Source organism: Bos grunniens, chromosome 25 (genome assembly GCF_055505025.1).
Source record: "Bos grunniens cultivar Pamir isolate PY7600 chromosome 25, Bosgru_T2T1.0, whole genome shotgun sequence".
Classification (NCBI taxonomy): domain Eukaryota; kingdom Metazoa; phylum Chordata; class Mammalia; order Artiodactyla; family Bovidae; genus Bos; species Bos grunniens.
Genome location: NC_141189.1, coordinates 8049145 through 8071604, shown reverse-complemented (window position 1 = coordinate 8071604; position 22460 = coordinate 8049145). Strand labels below are relative to the sequence as shown.

General features: G+C 49.6%; 1 protein-coding gene across 19 annotated transcripts in view; it reads right to left on the bottom strand.

The window, feature by feature from the left end:
• The window catches only part of CUX1 (cut like homeobox 1), a 349136-nt gene that overhangs the window by 39065 nt on the left and 287611 nt on the right, over positions 1–22460 (bottom strand). For 15 of the 19 annotated variants that reach the window (XM_086374351.1, XM_086374352.1, XM_086374356.1 and 12 more), the window contains 2 exons: positions 3045–3347; positions 370–558 (listed from right to left, as the gene is read on the bottom strand). The exons of the other annotated variants lie outside the window; for them this stretch is intronic. In XM_086374351.1, the coding sequence (XP_086230477.1) occupies positions 370–558; positions 3045–3347 (492 nt within the window). The remainder of the gene's footprint in view (positions 1–369; positions 559–3044; positions 3348–22460) is intronic. 19 annotated transcript variants of the gene reach the window in all.

Sequence of the window (22460 nt, the reverse complement as noted above, 5' to 3'; positions counted from 1 at the left end):
TGCATGTGCCATGAAATGTCGCAATACCCACCCACCCAGCAAAACCAAAGAGCCAACACCAAGTGGCCTTACTCTCTCTCGAAGAGAGAGCTACACTGGCTGCCAGGGCGACCGAGGAATTATCAAAGTACCCTCTGATGCTAAATGTCTTTGGGTTCAGGTCTTGAGGCAGAAAAAACACAAATCTCTCCAGTCCTTTTAGGTACTCATCTGCAGATGACTGTCAAAATATCCTGCACCGTGCCACACAGCCCCTTGGTCACTGATCAGTATCCCTCATCAGCTCAGTGTGAAGATCAGTGTCCCTCATCAGCAACAGTGGGTTTATAAATGAGAAAGCAACGGGCTGGGGCGGGGGCGGGAAGTTACCTTTCTTTTCCATCCGTTTCATGTCCATCAGCTTCTCCACATTGTTGGGGTCATTCAGCCATAGCTGCATCCGGACAAAGGGCTCCCGTCCCTTCAGACTGAGCTTGTGCCAGGGCTTGGGGCGAGCAAGGAGGTCAGAGACAGAGCCTTGGGTGAGCCCCAGGATGGTCTCCCCAAATAAGCGCTGACCTGGAGAAAGAACAGAACCAAGAGAGATGTCATCGCTGAGACTCAGGGAGCTGGCAGGACAAGTAGGTGTCAGAGTCTTATCAGTCCTGGGTTTAGCAAAAGCAGGTTTTTTTTTTTTTTTTGCCAAGCTGTGTGGCATGCAGGATCTTAGATCTCCAACCAGTCATCTAACCCATGCCCCTGCATTGGGAACTCTGAGTCTTAACCGTTGGACCACTGAGGAAGTCCTAAGCAAGCACTTCTTAGAAGCACTTCCTCAACCAGACTTGTCACAACCTCCGTGGGTGATGGAGTCAGTACTCCTCTTACATTCTGCTTACGCACAAGGTTTCTCTAGAAAGAGTCTTTGGGTTTTGGATGAACCAAGGCCCGCACAACACCTGCTGCGTCTATCAGAGGTGGCTAATCCCAAACCTGAGCTCGGGAGGTTAAGTAGCTCATGGGGCGACCTCTCTTTCAGAGCCTCAAACCGGGCCGTCTGCACTGGCTCCTTTCACGATTAGCAAGGTTATCAGGTCTTGCTGAGAAAACAGGCCACTTGACCCAAGGTCACAGCAGGGAAGAGAAGGAGAAAGAGCTCCTCAGCTTTATTTTCCTGACAAGCAGGCCATTTCCAGCTCTGAAGTCTGTCCCTGCAGTTCAAGCAGCCTGCTCCCTGGGCTGATCAGAGGGTACTGCGCTCTGGAGAGCACAGTGGCGTTAGGTCTGCAGTGTTCATCAGAGGCTTGAAAGGAAGATTTCTCTTCTCTGAGAGCCATTCAGTTGCAGGTGAAGAGGGGCCAGCACTTTGAAAGGCACAAATGAGAACCAGGCACAACTGGAAGGACCTGACGGGAGGACTGAAAGGCACCGGACTTCGAGTGGAGGTGGAGACCGGGATCAGAGGCCGGCGTCTGGTACCATAAAGCCTCAGGACCACGACACTGGCTCTGCCCCTCAGTGTGGGGTGACCCAGAGTGCGAGCTCACTCGTGTTCGACTCTGCGACCCCACAGACTGTAGCCCGCCAGGCTCCTCTATCCGTGGGATTTTCCAGGCAAGAATACTGGAGTGGATTGCCATTTCCTCCTCCAGGGAATCTTCCTGACCCAGGGATCGAATCCAATTCTCCTGCATTGGCAGGCATATTCGTTACCACTGAGCCACTTGGGAAGCCCGAGGGTGACCCTGATGACTGGCTTATTCCCCCTTTGGCTCACATCCTCCATCTGTGAGAGGGAAACACCCCCAGTTGTGCTCACAGGGTAGTTAATAGAGCGCTGCCTTGTAAGAAGTGGGATTCCAAGTAAAAGTTTACTGCATGCAAAGTTTTGGATTTGAGAAAATAAGTTTTTTTGATATCAGTCATTTTAACTGAGCCTAACATTTTTACCAACCCCAACATTTACTGATTTTGGAAACCTGTGGTTTTTCTGCTTTTCAGACTCTCAGTTTAGCCTATAAACATCCCAGGTCCTTACCATTTTTTAAAAAAAATTTTTAATTTTTTATTAAAAGATTAAAAAAAGTTTGGCTGCGCTGGGTCTTCATTGCGGCGCATGTGGGATCTTAGTTCCCTGACGAGAAACTGAACCCATGTCTCCTGCACTGAAAGGCAGATTCTTAACCACTGGGCCACCAGGGAAGCCCCCTTACCATTTGTTGTTGTTGTTACTGCTGTTGCTGTGGTTGTTTTAAATAAATTTTACTTAATTCTAATCTGGCAAGTCAATCTCATTTTATTCCAAGGAGCTTGTTATGTTCAGGAAAGGGATATATATGAACAGCTAGTGACTATTTGCTTGATCCACCCTGTTGTACTGGGATGGGGGTGTTGGGGGGAATCAAGTGATTATTTTCAGAAAATTATGTGTATTGCTTTTAGAGGTTTCATAGCAGTGGCTCTCAGTCATTTTGGAAGTCACAGATACATTTGAGAGTGTGAAGAAAGCTACTAACCCTCACCCTTTAAAATGCACACACACACACATTCTACTACGACTTTGAGAGACTAACACATGAACATGAATATGCCAAGATCCCAGGTCAAAGGTTAAGACGATGCCTGGGTCTTGACCAAGCTGCCTGCTTCATCTGTAATTTGGTAATTTGGCCCCCACTTTGGGTCAGAGACACCAACCAGATGCTGCTGGGCTCATGCTGACTCTTCCCTGCTCTGCACCCCCTCACTCCCCAGGATTTACAGTGCCTCTGGGCAATCGGTGGTCAGACTGCACTGCCCAGGTTGACTCTGACTGGCATGCCTGTTTTCCAAGAGGTCCTAGTGGGGGTGCAGGCGTGGGCTGGGGCTGACCTTAGACTTCTAACACCCTTACGAACCCTTGGTGCTCACAACTGTAGGACGTTTTAGGTTCCTGTAGGTAGCCTGGGAACGTTTAAACCCTTTGGCTGGCCCAGCCTGAGGCCCCTTCCACCCACTCCTCCTGAGAACCCCCAACAGGAAACGGCTTGCCGCCTCTTGACTCAGCAGCCGGGGAGGGAACCTACCGAGGTTGTTGTCGGTCAACACCTCCTTGACCCTCTTGGTGATGCCGTAGGTGTCCAGCTCTGGAGACATGGCCACCAGCTCTTGAATGCTGAGCGCTGAGTGTCCGGAGAGAGGCAGTGGGGTGGCGGGCTGGGAGTCTGAGGCGGGCGGGTCGCTGGGTTCTGGAGGTTTGCTGTCCTTACTGGTTTCGATGGGGGGGCAGGGCTGCTGGACCAGTTCAGTCAGACTCTTCACTGACTCGCTGGAGCTCATGGGTGACTCGGGTGCAGGGCTGCAGCTGGCGGAGGTCTTTGGAGTGCTTTCTGGAATTAGAGCACACAGAAACCCAGGGCTGAGGACGGCGGTCTTTCCCCACGTGCACCTCCTTTCCTTATCTAGGAATTACTAAGTAGACGTCTGTATAAAAAGGAGACAGTATGGCAGTCTGTGGATCCAAATGAATTGTGACTGAGAATTAACCTTTTATTTTCTGTATTAAAAAAATAAAAATAATAACAGCGAAAGAAGTAAAAGCAGGGGTTTAAACAGTACGTTTCTGAAGACTCAATAAAGGCCATTCTGTTAAAAAAAGTATGCCCTATTAATCACTGTCATGACTTCCTTCCCACAGAACCCCTTAATTCTATGATTCAGAAGCATCTTGGCTATATTATAATTTGCATATTTATTTTATCCATAATTTCCAGCACAAAGTGAATGGACATATTATTTTAAATGAGGGCTGTCTGCAATGTGTGGTCACCACAATGATGAAGACCCTTGAAGAAGAGACCTAAGGCCTTGGTGGCAGGCCCCTGGGGGCCTAGGGTTGAGTGGGGATCCCAGGTCCGTTCTCACTCTGATCCCAGAGGGTGTCACGGTGACCATGGAGAGAAGCAAAGGAAGAGGAGCCCCCACCAGCTCTCGGTCAGACCCCAGGATGTGATTCTGAAAGCCCAGCTCTCGTCTGTCTACACCAGGTGGTCACTGAGACTGGAAGAGACGGGGCCAGTGTGGGTAGTCAGGTCCCCACACTCTCCTTTCTTCAGAAGGGGCTGTCCTGTTGGAGGTGCCCGGTGGGTGGGAGGGCACCATGCCCTGTTGGTGAGTGGTACCTTCTGGCCTCTGTTGGCACTACCTGTAAAACCTGACACCCATTCCAGTTTGGGGATGCCAGGAATAAAGGCTTCCGCACTTCCTAATTTCCAAATACAGAGAAAATGCAAAGGGACTGAGCGCTGCGGTCCCACCCACAGGGTAAAACCTGCCTTTGGCTGGAGTCTGGGTGCAGTCTCTCCTCCCCACTAGGAATGGGCACACAGTGAGACCCCACGGCATCACGGGTGAGGGGCAGGCCAGGCACTTTCATGTGGGCTCCACAGCTCCAGAGACAACAGTGTGTGAGGCCAGGCCACGCAGTGAATACCAGCACACGTCAACCCCCAGACACCTGTGACCTGACTAAAGAAAATGTAATACCAAGGAATAGCTGAATTCCCTTTCTTTTTTTTTAAGATTTTATTTTTTTAATGTGGACCATTAAAAAAAAAGTCTTTATTGAATTTGTCAAAATATTGCTTCTGCTTTATGTTTCGGGGTTTTTTTTCGGGGCATGTGGGATCCGAGCTCCCCAACCTGCATCTCTCCCCGCCTCGTCCCCTGCCCACCACATTGGGAGGTAAAGTCTCAACCACTGGACCACGGCGGGAAATCCCTGGAATAACTGAATTTTAACAGATCATATACCTGGAGTGTCCTTCACTGGACATATGATATCCAGGATAACAACCTATTCTGAATTCAAGAGGATGGAAAATGCATTCTAAGTACAAGAGATATTTTGTAAAAATACCTAGAAAGATAAAATACCAAATAAAACAACTGCAATAAACCCATCTATTGTCTTCAACCAGTACAGAGTTCTACCATCACATAAAGCTGTGTGCTCAACATGGAAAATCAGGTTAAAAATAAAAACCAAACACTGGCTTGTGAAGGATGTGAAAGAGGCAGAGGTAAACGGCAGAAACGGTCCATATAAATCTTGAAGGCGATCTGAACCCTACAAATCGGATTTCTTCTCTCTGTTCACCTCCAGGTCATCGTACAACTGGATATAAAACCTGGAAAATGTTATTTTTGTATCTGAAGCAGCAGAGGAATTGTACTGTAAATTTGCCCTGATTCACCCAAGCGAGGGACCAATTTGGCAGATCATCCATCTTGCTCACTGTACACTGTCAAGGATGGCATGAATTCCCCACACGATAAACAGATTTCTTCTCAGGTTGGTGTCCTTTAACCCACAGCAAGGTCAGAACAATGGCTGCCTGGAGAACACGCTGCCCGGCGCCGCCTCCCAAGCACCGGCCCCAGGTTTTCTTTCGGCTGCCGGCGGGTCCCCAGAATAGCTGGAGTGGAGGCATGTTTCTTTCTTTCAGGTGTCCTCAGTAAAGCCACTCGCCTTCCTGCATTTTTTGCCAGGAAAATTCCCTGGAAGAACTGACCAGAGGTGTGTGCTGCACGTTACCAGTGTCCCTCTGTGCTCCCCACCATGACTGCAGACAAGGGCAACCCCCATCCCCAACCAAGATCAAAACCCCACTGGGCCTTGGAATGTACTGGGCTGGTGTCTGCACCTCTGTTCTGAGTCTGCGTCTAAACTGTTGTCTAAACACAATTTAGTCTGTGTCTAAATTGCTCACCAACACACACAGGTGCCACCACAGTCTCTGGTCACCGAGAGCAGAATTTGGCCCAAGTTTTTTTGGAGTGAAAGGGACAAGAGGTGACAGGAAACAGACTCCTGGACACATCCACGAATCCATATGCTCAGAACATCACACTGCAAAGTCATCTGTTTGACTAGAAAGCTACTTTTGGTCAGCACCACAAAATCAGATCCATCAAGCAGTTCCCATCGCCCCCTGGTGAGGGGGCCAGGGGTGGGGGGACCCTCAGCGGCAGGAGGACCAGTGCCCGATGACTCAGCATCTTGAGAGAAGAAACATAGTCAACAGAGGAGAAATACTGCTTTTCTTTTCCAAAAATTACCAAATCGAGCTTTCTGATGAAAATGGTACTTTTTGACAGAACAGGGTTTTGTGCTCTTCTCTGTAATTAAAGATAATTTAAGCAAGGCAAACATACACACACACACACAAACGGAGGAGCCCTGGGATTGGCACTGAGGTACTGAACGTGGGATGGGGGTTGCCTCCACTAACTCATGATGCCAGCTTGAGTGTGATTCCTAAGTTCTTGGAACATCTTGGTTTCCTCATCTGAAAAACACAGGCAGGGTTGTAGTAGTGAGGAACGAACCTGCCACACAGTGCTAAGTAAATCCGAATCTCATGTTAAAAAATAGAGTAGTTACTGGAACATATTTGTCTACATAAAGGTCCTCTGCATGCAACGTAAATCTCCTTAAGACTTATTGCTGCTTCTTCTACAGTTCCTGGCACATAACTGCGACGCTGGTGAGAGAGACAACAGCTACATCTTGTGCGATGCCATTCAGATGACATTCCAGAAAAGGTAAAATTACAGGGATAGAAAACAACAGATCAGTGTTTTTTTGCTTTTTTTTTTTTTAAGATGACTGGGAATTTGGTTTATGCCAAGTTACCTGAGATTACTATTTTTAAAAGATGTTTATTTATTTTTGGCCACACTGTGTAGTATGTGGGATTTTAGTTCCCTGACCAGGGATCGAACCTGGGGCCCCCTGCAGTGGAGGCAGAGTCTTAACCACTGGACGGCCAGGGAAGTCTCCAGATCAGTGTTGCTGGGAGTCAAGCAAGGGTTGGAGCTGACCACAGAGGGTCACGAGAGGATTTGGGGAGGATGATGGAATTATCCTACACCTTGATTAGTGAGAGCATAGAACACTTCTATGAGTGAAGAGTGAGTTTTAGTGTATGTAGATTACATTTCAGTATCAACTCACTTAGGACCGAGTCCCAGCAGGAAGCATGGATGAAGACGCATCACTGCGTCATTCTTTCACTTACTCCCCAAGTCGGCTGAGTCAGGCCAGTGGGACACAGCACACGGCAAGGGGTGGGGACACTGATGTCTGGGGGAGCAGAGGCCTCCCGGGAGGGTAAAACTTCAGAGGGACTTCAGGCGTGAGCAGGAATTAGCCAGCTAAGGTGGGAGGAGTAGCAGCGACAAGGAAGGGAGACAGATTGTTCCAGACCCCTGGTGGGCTTGGGGCATCAATAAGATTGAGTGTAGTGTGAACACGAGGCCTAGAGAGGTCCCCAGGGGCTGGGTTGTGCAGGGCCTTGGAATTGGCTAAGGTGTCTGTTTTAATTTTTGTGCAGTTGGGAGCCTGGGCACATTCCTGCTATCCACCATGTGCTATAAACAGCAGCGAAGGGAATTTCCTGGCCGTCCAGTGGTGAGGACTCCAGGCTTTCACTGCCCAGGGCGCTGGTTCCATCCTTGGCTGGAGAACTAGGATCCCGCAAGTCATGCGGCATGGCCAAAAACAAAGCAAAACAAAAACCAAACCAAACCGAAAAAAACCATGAAAACCCTCTAGCAGTGAGGTCTGGACGGCACGAAAGCATAATGGTGAGCCCACAGACTGAGGCGCGGAACCAAACAGACGACAACGCTGGTACACAGGCTGAGCGCCCGCATGCACCATGTACAGACACGTGGTGAGGTGATAACATCACATCCAGGCAAGACAGGGTGCATGTTCAGGAAAGACGACAGCTGACTTCCAGGAGGAATGAGGCTAGGAGAGGCGCATGTTTCATTTACTTTAAAAAGGTAGGATTGAATGATGATCAAAAGTTAGGGTTAAAGTTGGGTGATGGGCATTCGCTGGGTTGTTCTGTGATTCGTGTTTGAAATATTATAGACCTAACATCAAAGAGTAAGAAAGTAAGCCAGGTCACTGTTGCTTCAGTACAGAGAACGGACTTATGGACAGCACAGCTGGGGCTGGGAGGCTGACAGGGAGTGTGGATGGGGCCCCAGAAGGGTGGGCCGGGGGATGGGCAGATGCAGATTCAGGAGAAGTTCAGGAGATCAGGTCACCAGGGCTGAGGGCCGGGTGGACGTGCTGAGAGGGCTGAGCAAGAACAGATGGGTCCCACGTTGTAACCTGGACCACGGGGCGTGGGGGTGCAGTTCCAAGAGGGGGTGCTTTGCAACAGGAGCATCTTGGGATGAGGAGGAACATGATATTAAGAAACCCTATTCTGTTGGTGCTCTGCGATGACCTCATAGGGGTGGGATCAGGATGGGTGGGAGAGAGGCTCAAGAGGGAGGGGACATATGTGTATATACTTAGAGCTGATTCACGTTTTACAGAAGAAACCAACACGACAGTGAAAAGCAATTATTCTCCCATTAAAAAGTAAATAAAAAAAGAAAGAAACCTGATTCTATCACTGCCTGTAACAGGAGTTACTGCTCAAGCGAACGTTTCTCGTGCCCTCCCTGTGCGGAGGCTCCCGGGAATGAACTAGAGATAGATGCTTCTGTTCTCATGACCTGACACGGAGTGGCAGACACATCTAGCTGCCTCACTGGACAGAGACATGACCTCGTGCCCAGAGCCACACAGCCAGGAACGAGTCACGCCCTCCATGTTCTAAACAGCCCTACTGTAGGGTGGGACCAGCGCACACAGATCCTGGGACTCGTGTGACTGTCAGTGGCAGAGCAACTGGGCCAGCCTTGCAAAATATGGTTTCTTCACCCACACTCCATGTGTCCATGTTTCTGACCTCACCTCAGGAAACACGAAGGTAAGGTCTCCAAAGCCCACCCACCTCTGGGATGAAGGAAGGGAACCAGAACATCTTTAGAACCTCGTCTGAATGCAGCCAGGGGCTAAGGGCATTTACACACTGGCTCATTCAATTCTCACGATGCTCCCGTGCTGGGAATATAAACCCTGCACCCAGAAACCGAGGGTCCGATGGGCAGCGTGACTTGGTCCAGGTCACTCAGGCGGAGCAAGGATCTGACCGGCTTGGGAGTGGGAAGCCTCCACTGTCAGTCACTGCAGGTCATAACAGCCTGTCTGCCTTCATCCATTCCTTCACTCGCCCACGCCAACGCTTTTAAAGCTCCTGCTTTGTGTTGTAGACTCTCCTTGGCAGAGGGATAAGAGATATTATTTTTACTTTTTTGTTTTCTTTTAGCCGAGCCACACAGCTTGCGGGAGGTTACTTCCCTGACTGGGGATTGAACCCGGGGTCCCAGCAGTGAAAGTGCCAAGTCCTAACAACTGGACCATCAGGTAAATTCCAAGGGGTAAGAGAAATTAGACACAGACCATGTTTTCAAGGAGTCTGCAGCCTGTGGAACTGGGGCAACTGAAAATGGGTAATTTGCCTTAAAAGCCCAGCTACACAGATCATCTAATCCAATTGTGACGCCAGCAGTAAGGTGTTACATTTAAAAAGTGATCTGTACGGATTAATTTTGGGGGGAAGGTTAATTTTCCAAGATTAATTTTCGAATATTGCAGAAAAGAAGGCTGGATAGTAAGATACAGGAAGCACAGACAGTGACTCAAGGCCCCCTAAAATACACAGAGCTTTCAGGAACTATAAAAGGATTATGAAAAATATTATATTCCAAAAACAGCAGGCAAACAACAGCTGCCTTAAGTTTTCAATGGAAGCCAATTGAAAATGCACACCCGCCATAATTTTCAGAGACAAATCTCTCTGCAGTTTACACGATCCACTGTTTAAATTTCCATACCCAGCCCTCTATCTGCAGTAATAATAACCCAAATTCCATTTAGTGTTCATTTGAGCAGTCAGGATAAAGTCATTTCTTATTATCTCCCCACTGTGTAAAAAACAGCTTGAAGGTAGGAAGTCAGCAAGCATTTTCACCAAAAAGTAATTATTGTAAGTGACATTTTTACTGCTGGCATGCCATAAGGCGAACTGTGCATTCAGAAGGACAAGTTGCTGAAACAAAATGACAGGGTACTCTGTGACATTCTGACAAGAACCCAAACATTATTTAACTGGCGGCTGGTCTGATGCACCACTTTTCATTATGTCCATAGTTTAGGCTTTGAGCCCGCGCCAAGCCAGGAAATTCCAAGTGACTAGAAAGACAAGTATGGAAGATGGGAGAGGGAAGGAGAAGGTTGGGGGAGCAGTAAGGTCATGGCCTGGCGCATGGAAACGTGGTTGAGTGAGGGCAGAAATCAAAGAGCAGAGGAAGAGGAGTGCCAGGGAGGCACAGGGTAGAGACGGAGCCGGAGGGGCAATGGGAGCCTTGGCATAGGAAGACCCTGCCCAGCTTCAGGGCCCTTCCAGCTGACAGTGGTGACAGCTTCAGAAGCCACCGCAGGGTGACCACCAGCCCAGAATGCTTCCCGGCCGAGTTCAGATGTGGAATCGTGCTGGGGACACGGAACCCGAATTGAAACGTGAGGACTCACTCAAGGTTCATGTGGCTCCTCTCCAAAGGGACCCTCGACTTGAGGGTTTATGGCTGACAGCCCTCTTTAGAAATAACGAGCTTCTCTGTGTCAAAGGTGAACGGCAGCCTGATCTGCCCTCCTGTGTTTCAGGGTCACAGGCTGACGTGGGACCCTCTCTCTGACATCCCTGAGCACCAGACCTTGCCTTGGGGGTGGGGTGGGGGAGGCGGCACTGATGGCCCCTGCCTCCGAGTCTCTGGGCAGATGCTCGTGGCCCATCGGGACCCTGCCTATTTCTCCAGCCACATCTCCACTAGACATGGCCCATGTAAACATGTGGAGTTTTCTGCTTTTGAGTATGAGTGACCTTTGGATTGAGTAGCAGGGGCTTGAAACAAAATACGTGGAGAGGGACATCCCTGGTGGTCCGGTGGGTAAGACTCCGCACTCCCAATGCAGGGGGCCCGGTTCGATCCCTGGTCAGGGAACTAGATCCCGAGTGCCACAACACAAAAGATTCTGTATGCTGCAACTAAGACCTGACATGGCCAAAAAAAAAAAAAAAAAAAATGGAGACTAATAGCTGTCATAGAGCCATGTGGGAGCTTTCGCACCTCCTGTCCCCAACATGCCACTGCATACTGGCTATCAAGAAAGGAACAGAAGTAACCCAACAACACGCTAAGACATATCAGAGCATGTGAAGTGGCCCCACCACAGAATAGCCTGCTCACCAAGGGCCTGTACCTTACGCCAGCAGAGGAGTAAAGGGAGAGTCTCACTGACACAGGCCCCATCCTCAAGGGCCTTGGTGCGTTTCCTCCTGACCTGGGGAAAGCCCACTCCTAAAGAGACGGCATCAAGTGTCAGTGCACACCCCTCCCACGGCCAGGCCCTACCTGCACCCCTCGCTGGCCTTGGGCTGGCAATACTCTTTGGCCCTCAGCCCGCCTGGGCACTGCCTTAAGTCACTGAATATCTCAGCAAACCTACCAAATTGCTCTGCTTCTATAGCAAAACTGAGATAATAGGTGCTGGTGCGAGAACATTTTTTTAAGTCTGCCTAAGAGTCGGACACGACTGGGTGACTTCACTTTCACTTTTCACTTTCACGCACTGGAGGAGGAAATGGCAACCCACTCCAGTGTTCTTGCCTGGAGAATCCCAGGGACGGTGGGGCCTGGTGGGCTGCTGTCTATGGGGTTGCACAGAGTCGGACACGACTGAAGCGACTTAGCAGCAGCAGCAGCAGCAGCAGCAGCAGCAGCAGCAAGGAACTCTTGCGGAGAAGGCAATGGCAACCCACTCCAGTACTCTTGCCTGGAAAATCTCATGGAGCCTGGTAGGCTGCAGTCCATGGGGTCGAAAAGAGTCAGACATGACTGAGCGACTTTACTTTCACTTTTCACTTTCATGCATTGGAGAAGGAAATGGCAACCCACTCCAGTATTCTTGCCTGGAAAATTCCATGGACAGAGGAGGCTGGTGGGCTACAGTCCATGGGGTCACAAACAGTTGGACCTAACTGAGCAACTGAGCATGTGCAAGGAACTCTTATAGTGACTTAAAAGCCAGAAGTTTACTTATTAACAAAGAAAACTTGTTTAATGCAAAGTTTCTATTTAACTTGTGGCAGCTTACCTCCCCAAGCCTGACTTTCAAGCCACTTGAAGAGTGGCGGGGGGAGCAGGGGGAACCTTTCATTCAATAAAGGGGACCATGTCAGTGCCAGGTGGGTGCTAGAAGGTGGGGGACAGTGGTGACCCAGGCAGACATCATTACAAGGTCACTGTCACAAAGACACATGTGACGAGGAAAAGGAGGCGGGTGGGGGGGATGTCCAGGGGGCGGTGGCAGCTCACAGCACTATGACGCTGATGCTGAGGCTGGGGACAGCGAACAAGAAAGAGATGGTGGGGGTGGGGGGGTGCAGGAGGGACATTCACACACTGAGAAGGCGGGACTTTAGTCCCAGGGAAGGATCCGAAGGAGGGCAGGGGCCCAGCCGGATATACAGTCTGGAGAGATGGGTCTGGATGTTTAAGAACCAGAAACTCTGTGCGTGTGTGTGCGCATCTGGGAGTGGGGGTGAGGAGAGAGCGGGTGAGGAGGGCTGCCAGGCCCCCTGTTCAGGTGACGGTGGCGGTGGCGGTGCTTTCACAAGGAAGGCTGGGTGGAGAACATATCTGGGAGAAGAGGCTGAGCTCAGATCTGGCTGTGTTTCCCTGGAGGGGACGACGGAAAAATGGTGGGAGGTCAGCGACGGAGGTGAGCGCACGAGGGCGGAGGTGGGAGGGCCGTCCTGGGCGGCTAGCTGCAGCAGGTTGCAGCGGGTGAGGCTGCCCGCAACTGAGTCTGCGGGCCTCTTCCCATCAGCACCGCCTTGTGCCACCAGGAGCTTCTCTCTCCTCCTCATGGAGGGGAAGAATGGTTTCCTACCTTCCTCTTCTCTCCCCAGGCTGGGAAAACGCACGGTGTTGGGTGGAGGGGGGAAGGATCCTAGCAATTCTGAGTTGACTTCAGCCACACCCGGGGAAGCTGCCTAGGTGAGGTGGGCCTGAGCACTCACCTGGGGGTTGTGGGCACTGCAGGTAAATCTGCTCCCCTGCCAGACTTCCATTCTTTTTCTCGTGTATCTTTTACGAGCCCTCAAGGACATACATGTGTCAAAGCAGAGTTTGGGAATACTAAAAGTCAAAACCTTTCCTGCGGCTACAATTAAACCTTGGTAGTGAACCACCAGCCTGGCGAACCCCGGGCCGCAAAAGCCGCCCCGGGCAACGTGGCCGGCCCTGCCTCGGGAGGCACAGTGCTCGCCCTGTTCTCAGCTTTCCAGAGATCCATACTGATTTAGAAATAATGCCTTCAAATTACCTTCAATAACCTTATTACCAAACCAGCTGTGTGTATGAGCACTTATCAATGCATCCCTGTGCATTAAGAGAAAATGTATGTCATACAAACAGTCTAAATATATATTACTGAGATGGGAAAAAACAAACCGTCTAGTTAAATTGCTCTGCTGTAATCAAAGATTAATCACTGCGCGTGTGTGCCTGTGCGCATGTGTTTTCTCTCCTTCTCGGGGGCTCCTTACGGCTTTGAGCAGACCTGCCCGTCCTCTGCCGGTAGTGCTACTGTCTGCGAGGCAGCTCAGACCGCCATTCTGGTGGTGGAATTAATTTTTCTGTGTTTCTAAGAGTTGGAGGAGCTGAGAGGTGGTTTTGGATTGTGTTTTCCTTCTGAGTCTTTTAGGCCTGCAGCTCAGAAACTTTCCTTCCCCCAGAGGCACCTGGTGGACAGCAGGCCTCCGCGTGCCCATCTGTGGGGAGGCTCCGGGATTTGCCCCCAGAGCAGCCTGCCTCCTCTCAGTAACGCTGCCGGGCAGCCTGGCATGCAGACAATGTCTGCACTGTGATGGAATGTTCCTTAGAGAATCCCTGGCTGATATGGAATGTGCTGGTGGGGTGGGCTGCTTCTCGGCTCCCCAACAACACGCAGGTGAGTGCACCGATCTGGCCCTCCACAGGCCCTGGGCTGTGCTGAGCAGAACCGAGTGACATTTTCGTTGCATGCGATGGTATTAGGAAAGCTATTAAGGTACATTATTTTACACATCCTCCTAATCTCTCCATACTGCTTTACTTAATTTGTGATGAAATTGTTGAGAAAGGGTACTTAAATGTACGACAGTCAGTAAAAGTAATTTATCATCTTCCCGCTTCAGTGCTCACGTTATCAGTGAACTCATTTTCTGCATTCATCATGCAATCAGCCTATTATTTGCATATTAATCAGGCAGTGGACCATGAAAGAACTGCATTCCAGCCAAATGCTGCACTATCTCAGGAGAAACACTCAGTAATTATCATACATCAGTGTTATGATGTGGTAATTGATTATAACATCTTTCTGCTGCCCCTGGGGAGCCCCTGTGCTCACCCAGCTCCAGGCACTCCGGACAGATTGCTCTTTTCCTCCCCAACTGACAGCCACCACGGCTGTTCTCTCCAAGTGCCATTTCTGTGGAGTATGGATCCTCCTCCTCCGGTCTCACAAGGTATTTACACTATGTGGAACGAACTGACTGTAATTCATGGGTGAGAGGGTCCAGTTGGAGGAAGGCGTGTCCCTCCAGACTCAGCCTCTTGGCTTCAGAGGTGATGCTCCGGCTTTCCAGAAAAGTCTCCTTATCACATAACACGCGGCAACTCCAGTCTCTCCTTGTTGCAAAGCTGGTACAAAGGCAGTTCGGCTGCTTTATTTAGGTGCCAAATGACAAGCTAATTTTGGCCCTCTTGTAAAGGACAAACCCAACATCTGCCAATTCAGACTCGGGCTATATTTAGGAATCCAGTTCTGAAGGGAAGAGGAAGACACGAAATCGAGATGAAGCCGATGACGGAAGCTGCCTGGCTCACTGCGTTCTCCCGGGGACCCCCTTCTCGCTCCTGAGTGTGGCTGTGGCCCAGAGGCCAGTCTGCAAGGGGCAAGATTGAGGGTTCTGGGCTGGCGGAAGGCCACTGGCAGGAAGAGGGCATGAAGCTGTCCTTGCTCAGGAAAGAACCTGGGCCACCATGTGGGTCTTCCTAAGATCTAGCCTGGAAGGGGCTTGAAATTGGCATGGACCCGCATCACAGGTCAGATGGGTTGCACCCTTTCTGTTGCAGAGCTTCATGAACTTGGCTTTGACTCTGCCACTGACTTGGTGCTGGGTTCCCCTCCTTTATGCCCAGCTCCCAGCCTGAAACATGAGGGGATGCCCTAGGTACTGAGGCATGTGACTTTCTGTTAATTGTTCATCTTGGATCTGATTTTTAAGTATCTGCCCATTTATCATTTGAGCCCAGTTTTGTTCTTTGTTTTGAACTCGGCCTTCACTTCCCTGAGTGTCATTTCAGGGACCAACCCTTCACCTGTCATGGGGGACCGAGTCCTTGGGCACCCCCATGGCAGCAAGACTCTGGCCTCAGAGTGCTTGTGCTTCTTCAACCTCCTCCTTGATGGGGGCAAACTGCTTCTCACTCTGAGCATCTGAAAGACGGCGGCGGGGGGGGGGGGCGGGGCATCATTTCTGCTCCCTGATTAGGGATTAAAGGTATCAGCACTGCCCTTGGCACATCAAAGATGCAAACATATGAGTTTCTTCACTGTAGTCTTACCACCTTTAAAAAAATTACCTGAGGGTTTTTAAACATTTAAGCTTTTTCTTCCTTCTCTGGAACCAAAACTGAAAACAGAAGTCCTCATTTGCTCTTGTGACCTACTTTTGCCTCTTGCACTGAATGCCCAGTGTACTGTAAATTCCATTCTCCAAAGAAAGTCTAAGGGGAAGAGAAAAGAGATGCGCCCAGAGGCCTGTGTCCAGGGCTTGCTGGGGCCTCCTCCTAACGGGGAGTTAGTGTCTGCCAGCGCCAAGGGTCCAGGCCCAATGAGATGGGGCTGCCACCTGTGCCCACAGTCACCCAGATGAGTGCATCCAGATACGATGGCCTGGCTCTGAGTTTGTCCCCGATGGCCTGAGCAATGACCTGTAGTCCTTAACTCTTGAAGCTCAAGATTTTGGGTCAACCTCATGGAATGGCAGATGGATGGTCAACATTTCAGGGAGGCCAGGATGCTGGAGAGCTGCGTGCAGGTCCTCCCTTGGCTGACCCTCTGTGCTAGCTACCGCCCAGCAATGCTCCCACTTGAGTCTCCACCCAAGAAGTGAGTGCTGGATCTGTTTCCTATTTTAAGGCCAGGAACCTGACATGTCAGGTGTGCACATGCATGATTTTATAGCTATCCTTGCTATCCTAATGCATGTGAAATGACCTAATGGCAGTGGTTTCAAGGGCAGCAGCAGGAAAGCAGGCACTCAACTAGCACTTCCTCAGGGCCAGCTGCTGCTCTGGAGGCTTTTAAACATGGATTTAAAACTCCTTGTGGTCTAGGAGATAGGTACGTTTCCTATTTTAAAGAAAACTGAGACACAGAGAGGCTGAGACACAGAGAGGTCGAGTCACGTGCCCAAGGCCACACAGCTGCTCAGGGGCCGAGACAAGATGAGCCCTCGGCTGTCAGCTCTGAGCCCACTGTGTCAATTTGCAGCTCACATGTGCTTAAGGCTGCTCACTGAAGGATCGTGTTTTAGGTTCTGCTGTTAAAAGTCAATCTAAGTATTTTTCACTGGTGATTGGTTAAATAAGGTATGGTATGGTCAGATATAGGAATTACCTATATCAGGGAAAAGAGGAGGAAATTCTGTATGTGCTGGCCTGGGGGAGTCTCTACAATCTATTGCCAGGTGAGAAAAGCAAGGCACAGCTTGAGTCCTGTGTGTGCCCTTCTATGTGCAGCAAACATCTAGATACACAGGCTCTCTGCAGGAAACCAGCAGAAGTGCCTTTGGGGAGAGCGCCCGGGGGCTTGAGGAGGAGGGTGGGAGAGTGACTTATTTTTTAAAACGGGTGTAAGCTCTTTTAAATCCTGCGTTTTGTAGCCATGATGCATTTTACTTATTGGAAAAAAAAAAAAAAAAAAAAAAACCCATAAACTATAAATAAAAAGTCAAGGGCTTCCCTGGTGGCTCAGTGGTAAAGAATCCGCCTGCCAATGCAGGAGACACAGGTTCCATCCCTAATCCAGGAAGATCCCACATGCCTTGGGGGAACTAAGCCTGTTTGCCACAATTATTGAGCCTGTCCTAGAGCCTGGAATGGCAAGTACCGAAGCCCACACACCCTAGAGCCTATACTTGGCAACTAGAGAAGCCATGGCAATGAGAAGCCCGCACAGTGCAACTAGAAAGTAGGCCCCACTCGCTGCAACTAGAGAAAAGCCTGCACAGCAAAGAAGACCCAGCACGGCCAAAAATAAAAATAAATAAATAAAAATTAAAAAAAAGTCAAATCTCTAACTCTGGGTTACTCAGAGGATGAGATGGTAGGATGGCATTACTGACTTAGTGGATGTGAGTTTGAGCAAGCTCAGGGAGATGGTGAAGGGGGGAAGCCTGGTGTGCTGCAGTCCGTGGGATCACAAAGAGTCAGACATGACTGGAATGACTGAACAACAACAGAATCTCTCTGATTCTATCCTCTTTTTATGGAGACACAGTGGTGAATCCCACTCGGGGGAGAACAGAGACCCTTGGGGGCTGATGTGTGCTGGAGCAGCCTTTCCCGGGAATCCTGAGGACAACATTTGCTGCTTTGAGACGCAACATGGACTGGGCTGTCTCACTTGGTGGCTGCCTCTCCAGGAGGCCTGTGTGGGGCCTGCAGGTGTGGCATGCCCTAGGGGAGGAGGGCAGATGAGGCCAGGCTTGGCTTGTCCCACCCTCGAGCGCCCTCTGCCTTCCTGGTTAATGCTGCAGGGAGGCTGTTTCAGGATCATGTGGCCAGGAGCCACCAAGAATCCCACAGATGCTCAGAATGGCTAGGTGAGCAAAGAGCAGCACAGGCACCGAGGTGACACGGGGAAGTGGGTGACGCTTCCGGGGAGCTTGTGAGAAGCTCTTCCCCTGCGGCCTGCAGGCCAGGTGGCCTCCCAGCTACGGCCTTGCCTGCCTCCAAGACACTCATGAGTGTCCTGAGTCTCAGCCTGCTTCTCCACGCTCTGGAAGCCCATAGGGGGAAGGTGCAGCAGGCTGAGAATCCCAATGCCACTACGGACACAGGTCCCCGAGGTCACCTCAGGAGCAAGGAGCCCCTCTCCTGTCCTGCTGTCACACTCGGGCGGGTTCTTATTATATGAGCCTTAAGGTGGCGGCAGCAACAGCGTTGTACATAAAGAAAACACAAAATTCTTCCGTAATCCACTTTCCTTCTGTTATTTTAAGAGAAAAAACATCTCTGAAGCAGAAAGTGAAAGTCAGAGTCGTTCAGTCATGTCTGACTCTTTGTGACCCCATGGACTATCCAGGCCAGAATACTGGAGTGGGTAGCCTTTCCCTTCTCCAGGGGATCTTCCCAACCCAGGGATCGAACCCAGGTCTCCCACGTTGCAGGCGGATTCTTTACCAGCTGAGCCACAAGTAGGGATTTCGAGTATTTTCCCTTTTTTCCCCCCAAAGGTTCTCCCCCATGTCCTAGCCCATCAGTGAACCTTTGTATTTGCAAAGGTCTCGGCCTGGAATGTTCTCCTCTCTGACCCCTTCATAGCTCAGCCCCCTCCTTGGGGCTCCCTTAGCACCAAGGGCCTCCCTCCCGCCAGGCCTGTGGCCACATGTACCAGACAACAGAAGACAGTAAGGTAGGCTGTGTCTGACTGCAGAAACCTGTCTTTTCTGATCTTAGAGAATTCCTTTATCATGGCACTCCTGGTCATATTAAAACACCCTCATGCAGGGCACAACCAAGAAATGGACGAGCACTTGGTTCTGGCCACCACGTCCACGGCGGGTGAGTGAAGGCAGAGGCTGAGCCCCGAACTAACGATGAGCAGCGGCCACCTGCTGAGGGAGGGGCATTTTCCAGCTCACACGCGGCTTTTCAGAATTCTCTCTTGTTTTCGATTTGTGGTCTAGGGCCATGTATAAATCAGTTATGGATATACAAATCTTTTCAGCTACTCAAAACAAATGAGGGTTAGAATAGTTCTTTTCAGACAGTACCAACAGTTACTACGACTGATCTATTTCCATAAAAGAAGAAAGAATCAAACCAGATCTCGTCGATGGTACTGAACGAAGAGCTCTGCCTGCCTTAGATGGTGCCATGGAATTTTCTGCGGGTACAACGAGCCATTCCTTTTCTTATTAATGAGCTATTCAAATGCCCCACCCTGACTTAATCATTAAAATTGAGGAACTAATGGCTTATTTGAGGAAGCTTCAGCAGGATCTTATTGCTAAATCAAAGGCACTAAAACTGTGGACATGTTCTCCCGGCCACGTCATGGTTACTGAATAAAAGGCATTATGTGTATTAAAAAGGAAGGCTGGCCTGTCCCTAATCGGGGGCCATGTCTGTGTAGGGCCATATGCAGCACGGAGCCCTGTGGCCTCACGTCAGGGAGGGGCGTGCATGAGACCACCCACGTTAAGAGACGGATGCAGCTGCTGTCTTCTCAAGAGGCAACTGGTGCTCTGCCGAGCCAGAAGAGCGATGTGGAGCCATGGAATTCTCCACGGGTGGAGACTTGGAACCTGCAGTTCCTACCCGACACGCTGGGGAAAAGCTGGGTGTTTTATAATTAATCAGAGGAGACTGAGCCATCCCTTGTGCAGCTTGCAATAATCCATCAGAAGAGGGTGTGGAAGCTTGTGAGCTGCAGTTAGGAAGGGCTCCCAGAGTAACAAGTTACAAAAGCTGATACAGTTGTTCTCTATCTCCCTGTCTCTATTTCTGCTTTGCAAATAGAATCATCTGTACCATTTTTTAAAGTCTGCACATATATGCGTTAATACAGGATATTTATGTTTCTCGCTCTGACTCACTTCATTCTGTATGGCAGCCTCTAGGTCCACCCACATCTCTGCAAATGGTGCAAGTTTGTTCCTTTTGTGGCTAATATTCCATTGTGTGCATACATGCATGCTTGTGCGTGTACGTGGGTATGTCCACTCCTCTGTCAAGGGACATTTAGTTTGACATATACACAGATGACAGACCCTGATGCTGGGAAAGACTGAAGGCAAAAGGAGAAGAGGGCGGCAGAGGATGAGGTGGTTAGATGGCATCACTGACTCAATGGACATGAACTTGAACAAACTCCAGTAGATTAGATGGTAAAGGACAGTGAAGCCTGGCATGCTGCAGTCCACGGTATTGCAAAGAGTCAGACACGACTTAGCGACTGAACAACAACAACATATACAGTACTATGTTTAAAATAGAACCTACTCTATAGTACAGGGAACTCTACTCAATGCCCTGTGGTGACATAAATGGGAAGGAAATCCAAAAAAAGAGAGGATATACGTATGTGTGACTAATTCACTTTGCTGTACAGAAGAAACTAATAAAACATTGTAAAGCAACTGTACTCCAATAAAAATTGAAAAAAAAAAAGAAAGAAAAGTTAAAGCTGAGCGCATGGGTGAGTCCTCCCTATCAGTTCTCTGTAAGGTGATGACGGACTGAGTTGCATCCAGGGAAATCTGTTCCCCTTCCTTTCTCCCCTCTTAAGAGCTGTCTCCTGTTTCCTTTCCCTTGGGGCAAAAAGATTAATCACACCAAGGAACCATGAATATGAAATGAGCTTTAAAGAAAAAATGCAATTGGAGTCATATCTAACTATGTACCTATACACCTGCCTACACATATGTACACAGGCACACCTTCATCACTGCTCCAGGTTTTCCTCCTTTAAAAAAAACACCCTGCTAACTGATAAGCAATGACTGCAGGCCACACTCAGAGAAGACAAGTCTCCCTCGGCCCCTCCCTTCTCCTTCTCTGAGGGTTCCCTTTGGTTCCCTTGAGCATTGCTATTGCTAAGCAGGGCAAGGGCAGCCGATGGATGATAGCTGAGATTGGAGAAAAACAAAAGGGAGACATGGAGGACCATTCCCCAAGGACCACCTGCACCTCTGCCTTCAAATAGGTTTGCCATATTAGATCAAAGACAACCCAACACTGGGAACTTTGAAAGAAGCCAACCCCAAAATTGTGCGTTGAGGGACTCCCCTGGTGGTCCAATGGTTAAGACTCTGTGCTCCCAGTGCAGGGGGCCAGGTTCGATCCTTGGTCGGGAAACTAAGATCCCACATGCCACAATGTAGATTCTGAGTTCTGCAACTGAGGCCTGGCACAGCCAAATAAATAAATACCTATTAAAAAAAATGTGTAGAAAACTAGACTACCGGGAAATAAAGGTTCAGGTAACTGATCTGAAGTCTGGTCCTTTAAAAAACGTTTTTGCTTTTTAAGCTACTCATATGATCAACATGGAACTTTCTGTTCTCCTTACTCTTCAAAATAAGCAGAGGTCACTCACTGAAAATGGCATCAACTTTCCCCAATGTCTGAGGCCATCATCCCGATGCTTGAATCATCAAAGGGACATTTAGAAATGATTACAACTGCCAAGAGGACAAGTGATGATGCACCAGAAACTTGAGTTTTTCTCTCCTTTTATCATAGAACTGATCAGCAAGTTCGACAGAGACATCGTTAAGAAAAACGAAGATGCTGAGGGTAACGGGGATGGGTGGAAAGAGACAGACAGGAATTCTTAGTGCAGAAAACCGATTCCTATGTCGGCAGTTCGCTGTGGAGATGAGTGAGGCCCTCTGCTCCTGGGGCACCTCATCGCCATGGTAACTAAGCACAGAGCCATGCATTAGATCCGCACGATCTCTGCTCAGAACAAGGCTATGGACGGAAGACAGGTCTTCCAAAGTCCTTCCACACCTGGGAGGCTAAACCAGTGGCCAGGCCAGTTTGGCAGCCTGGATTCTCAGACACTGACTGTTTCTCACCAACATTCAGAAACAGAACTAACCCAAGGGTAGAATTACCTTCCTGCGGCCACCTGCTGCCACCACGCTGAGCTGGCTCAGGCAGAGGCCTCATGAAGCCACCACAGAGGACAGAGCATCTTTCTGGGTCTGGGGGCCTCTTTGGAAGGATTCTGTGGTAGCCATGGTGAGAGCAGGGAATCAGAACCCTGGAGAAACCCTAGGCTAGAGGCATTACTCCCCTGCCTTTGTGGGAACATGCTGAAAGCTTTCTCTGAGACACTGATTTTTTTAAGCTGTCAAAGATCCTGGAGTCCGGAACAGCAAGGAGATCAAAGCAGTCAATCCTAAAGGAAATCAGTCCTGAATATTCACTGGAAGACTGATGCTGAAGCTCCAATACTTTGGCCATCTGATTCGAAGAACTGACTCATTGGAAAAGACCCTGATGCTGGGAAAGATTGAAGGTGGGAGGAGAAGGGGATGACAGAGGATGAGATGGTTGGATGGCATCACTGACTTGATGGACATGAGTTTGAGCAATCTCCGGGAGTTGGTGATGGACAGGGAAGCCTGGCATCCATGGGGTTGCAAAGAGTCAGACACAACTGAGCAACTGAACTGAAC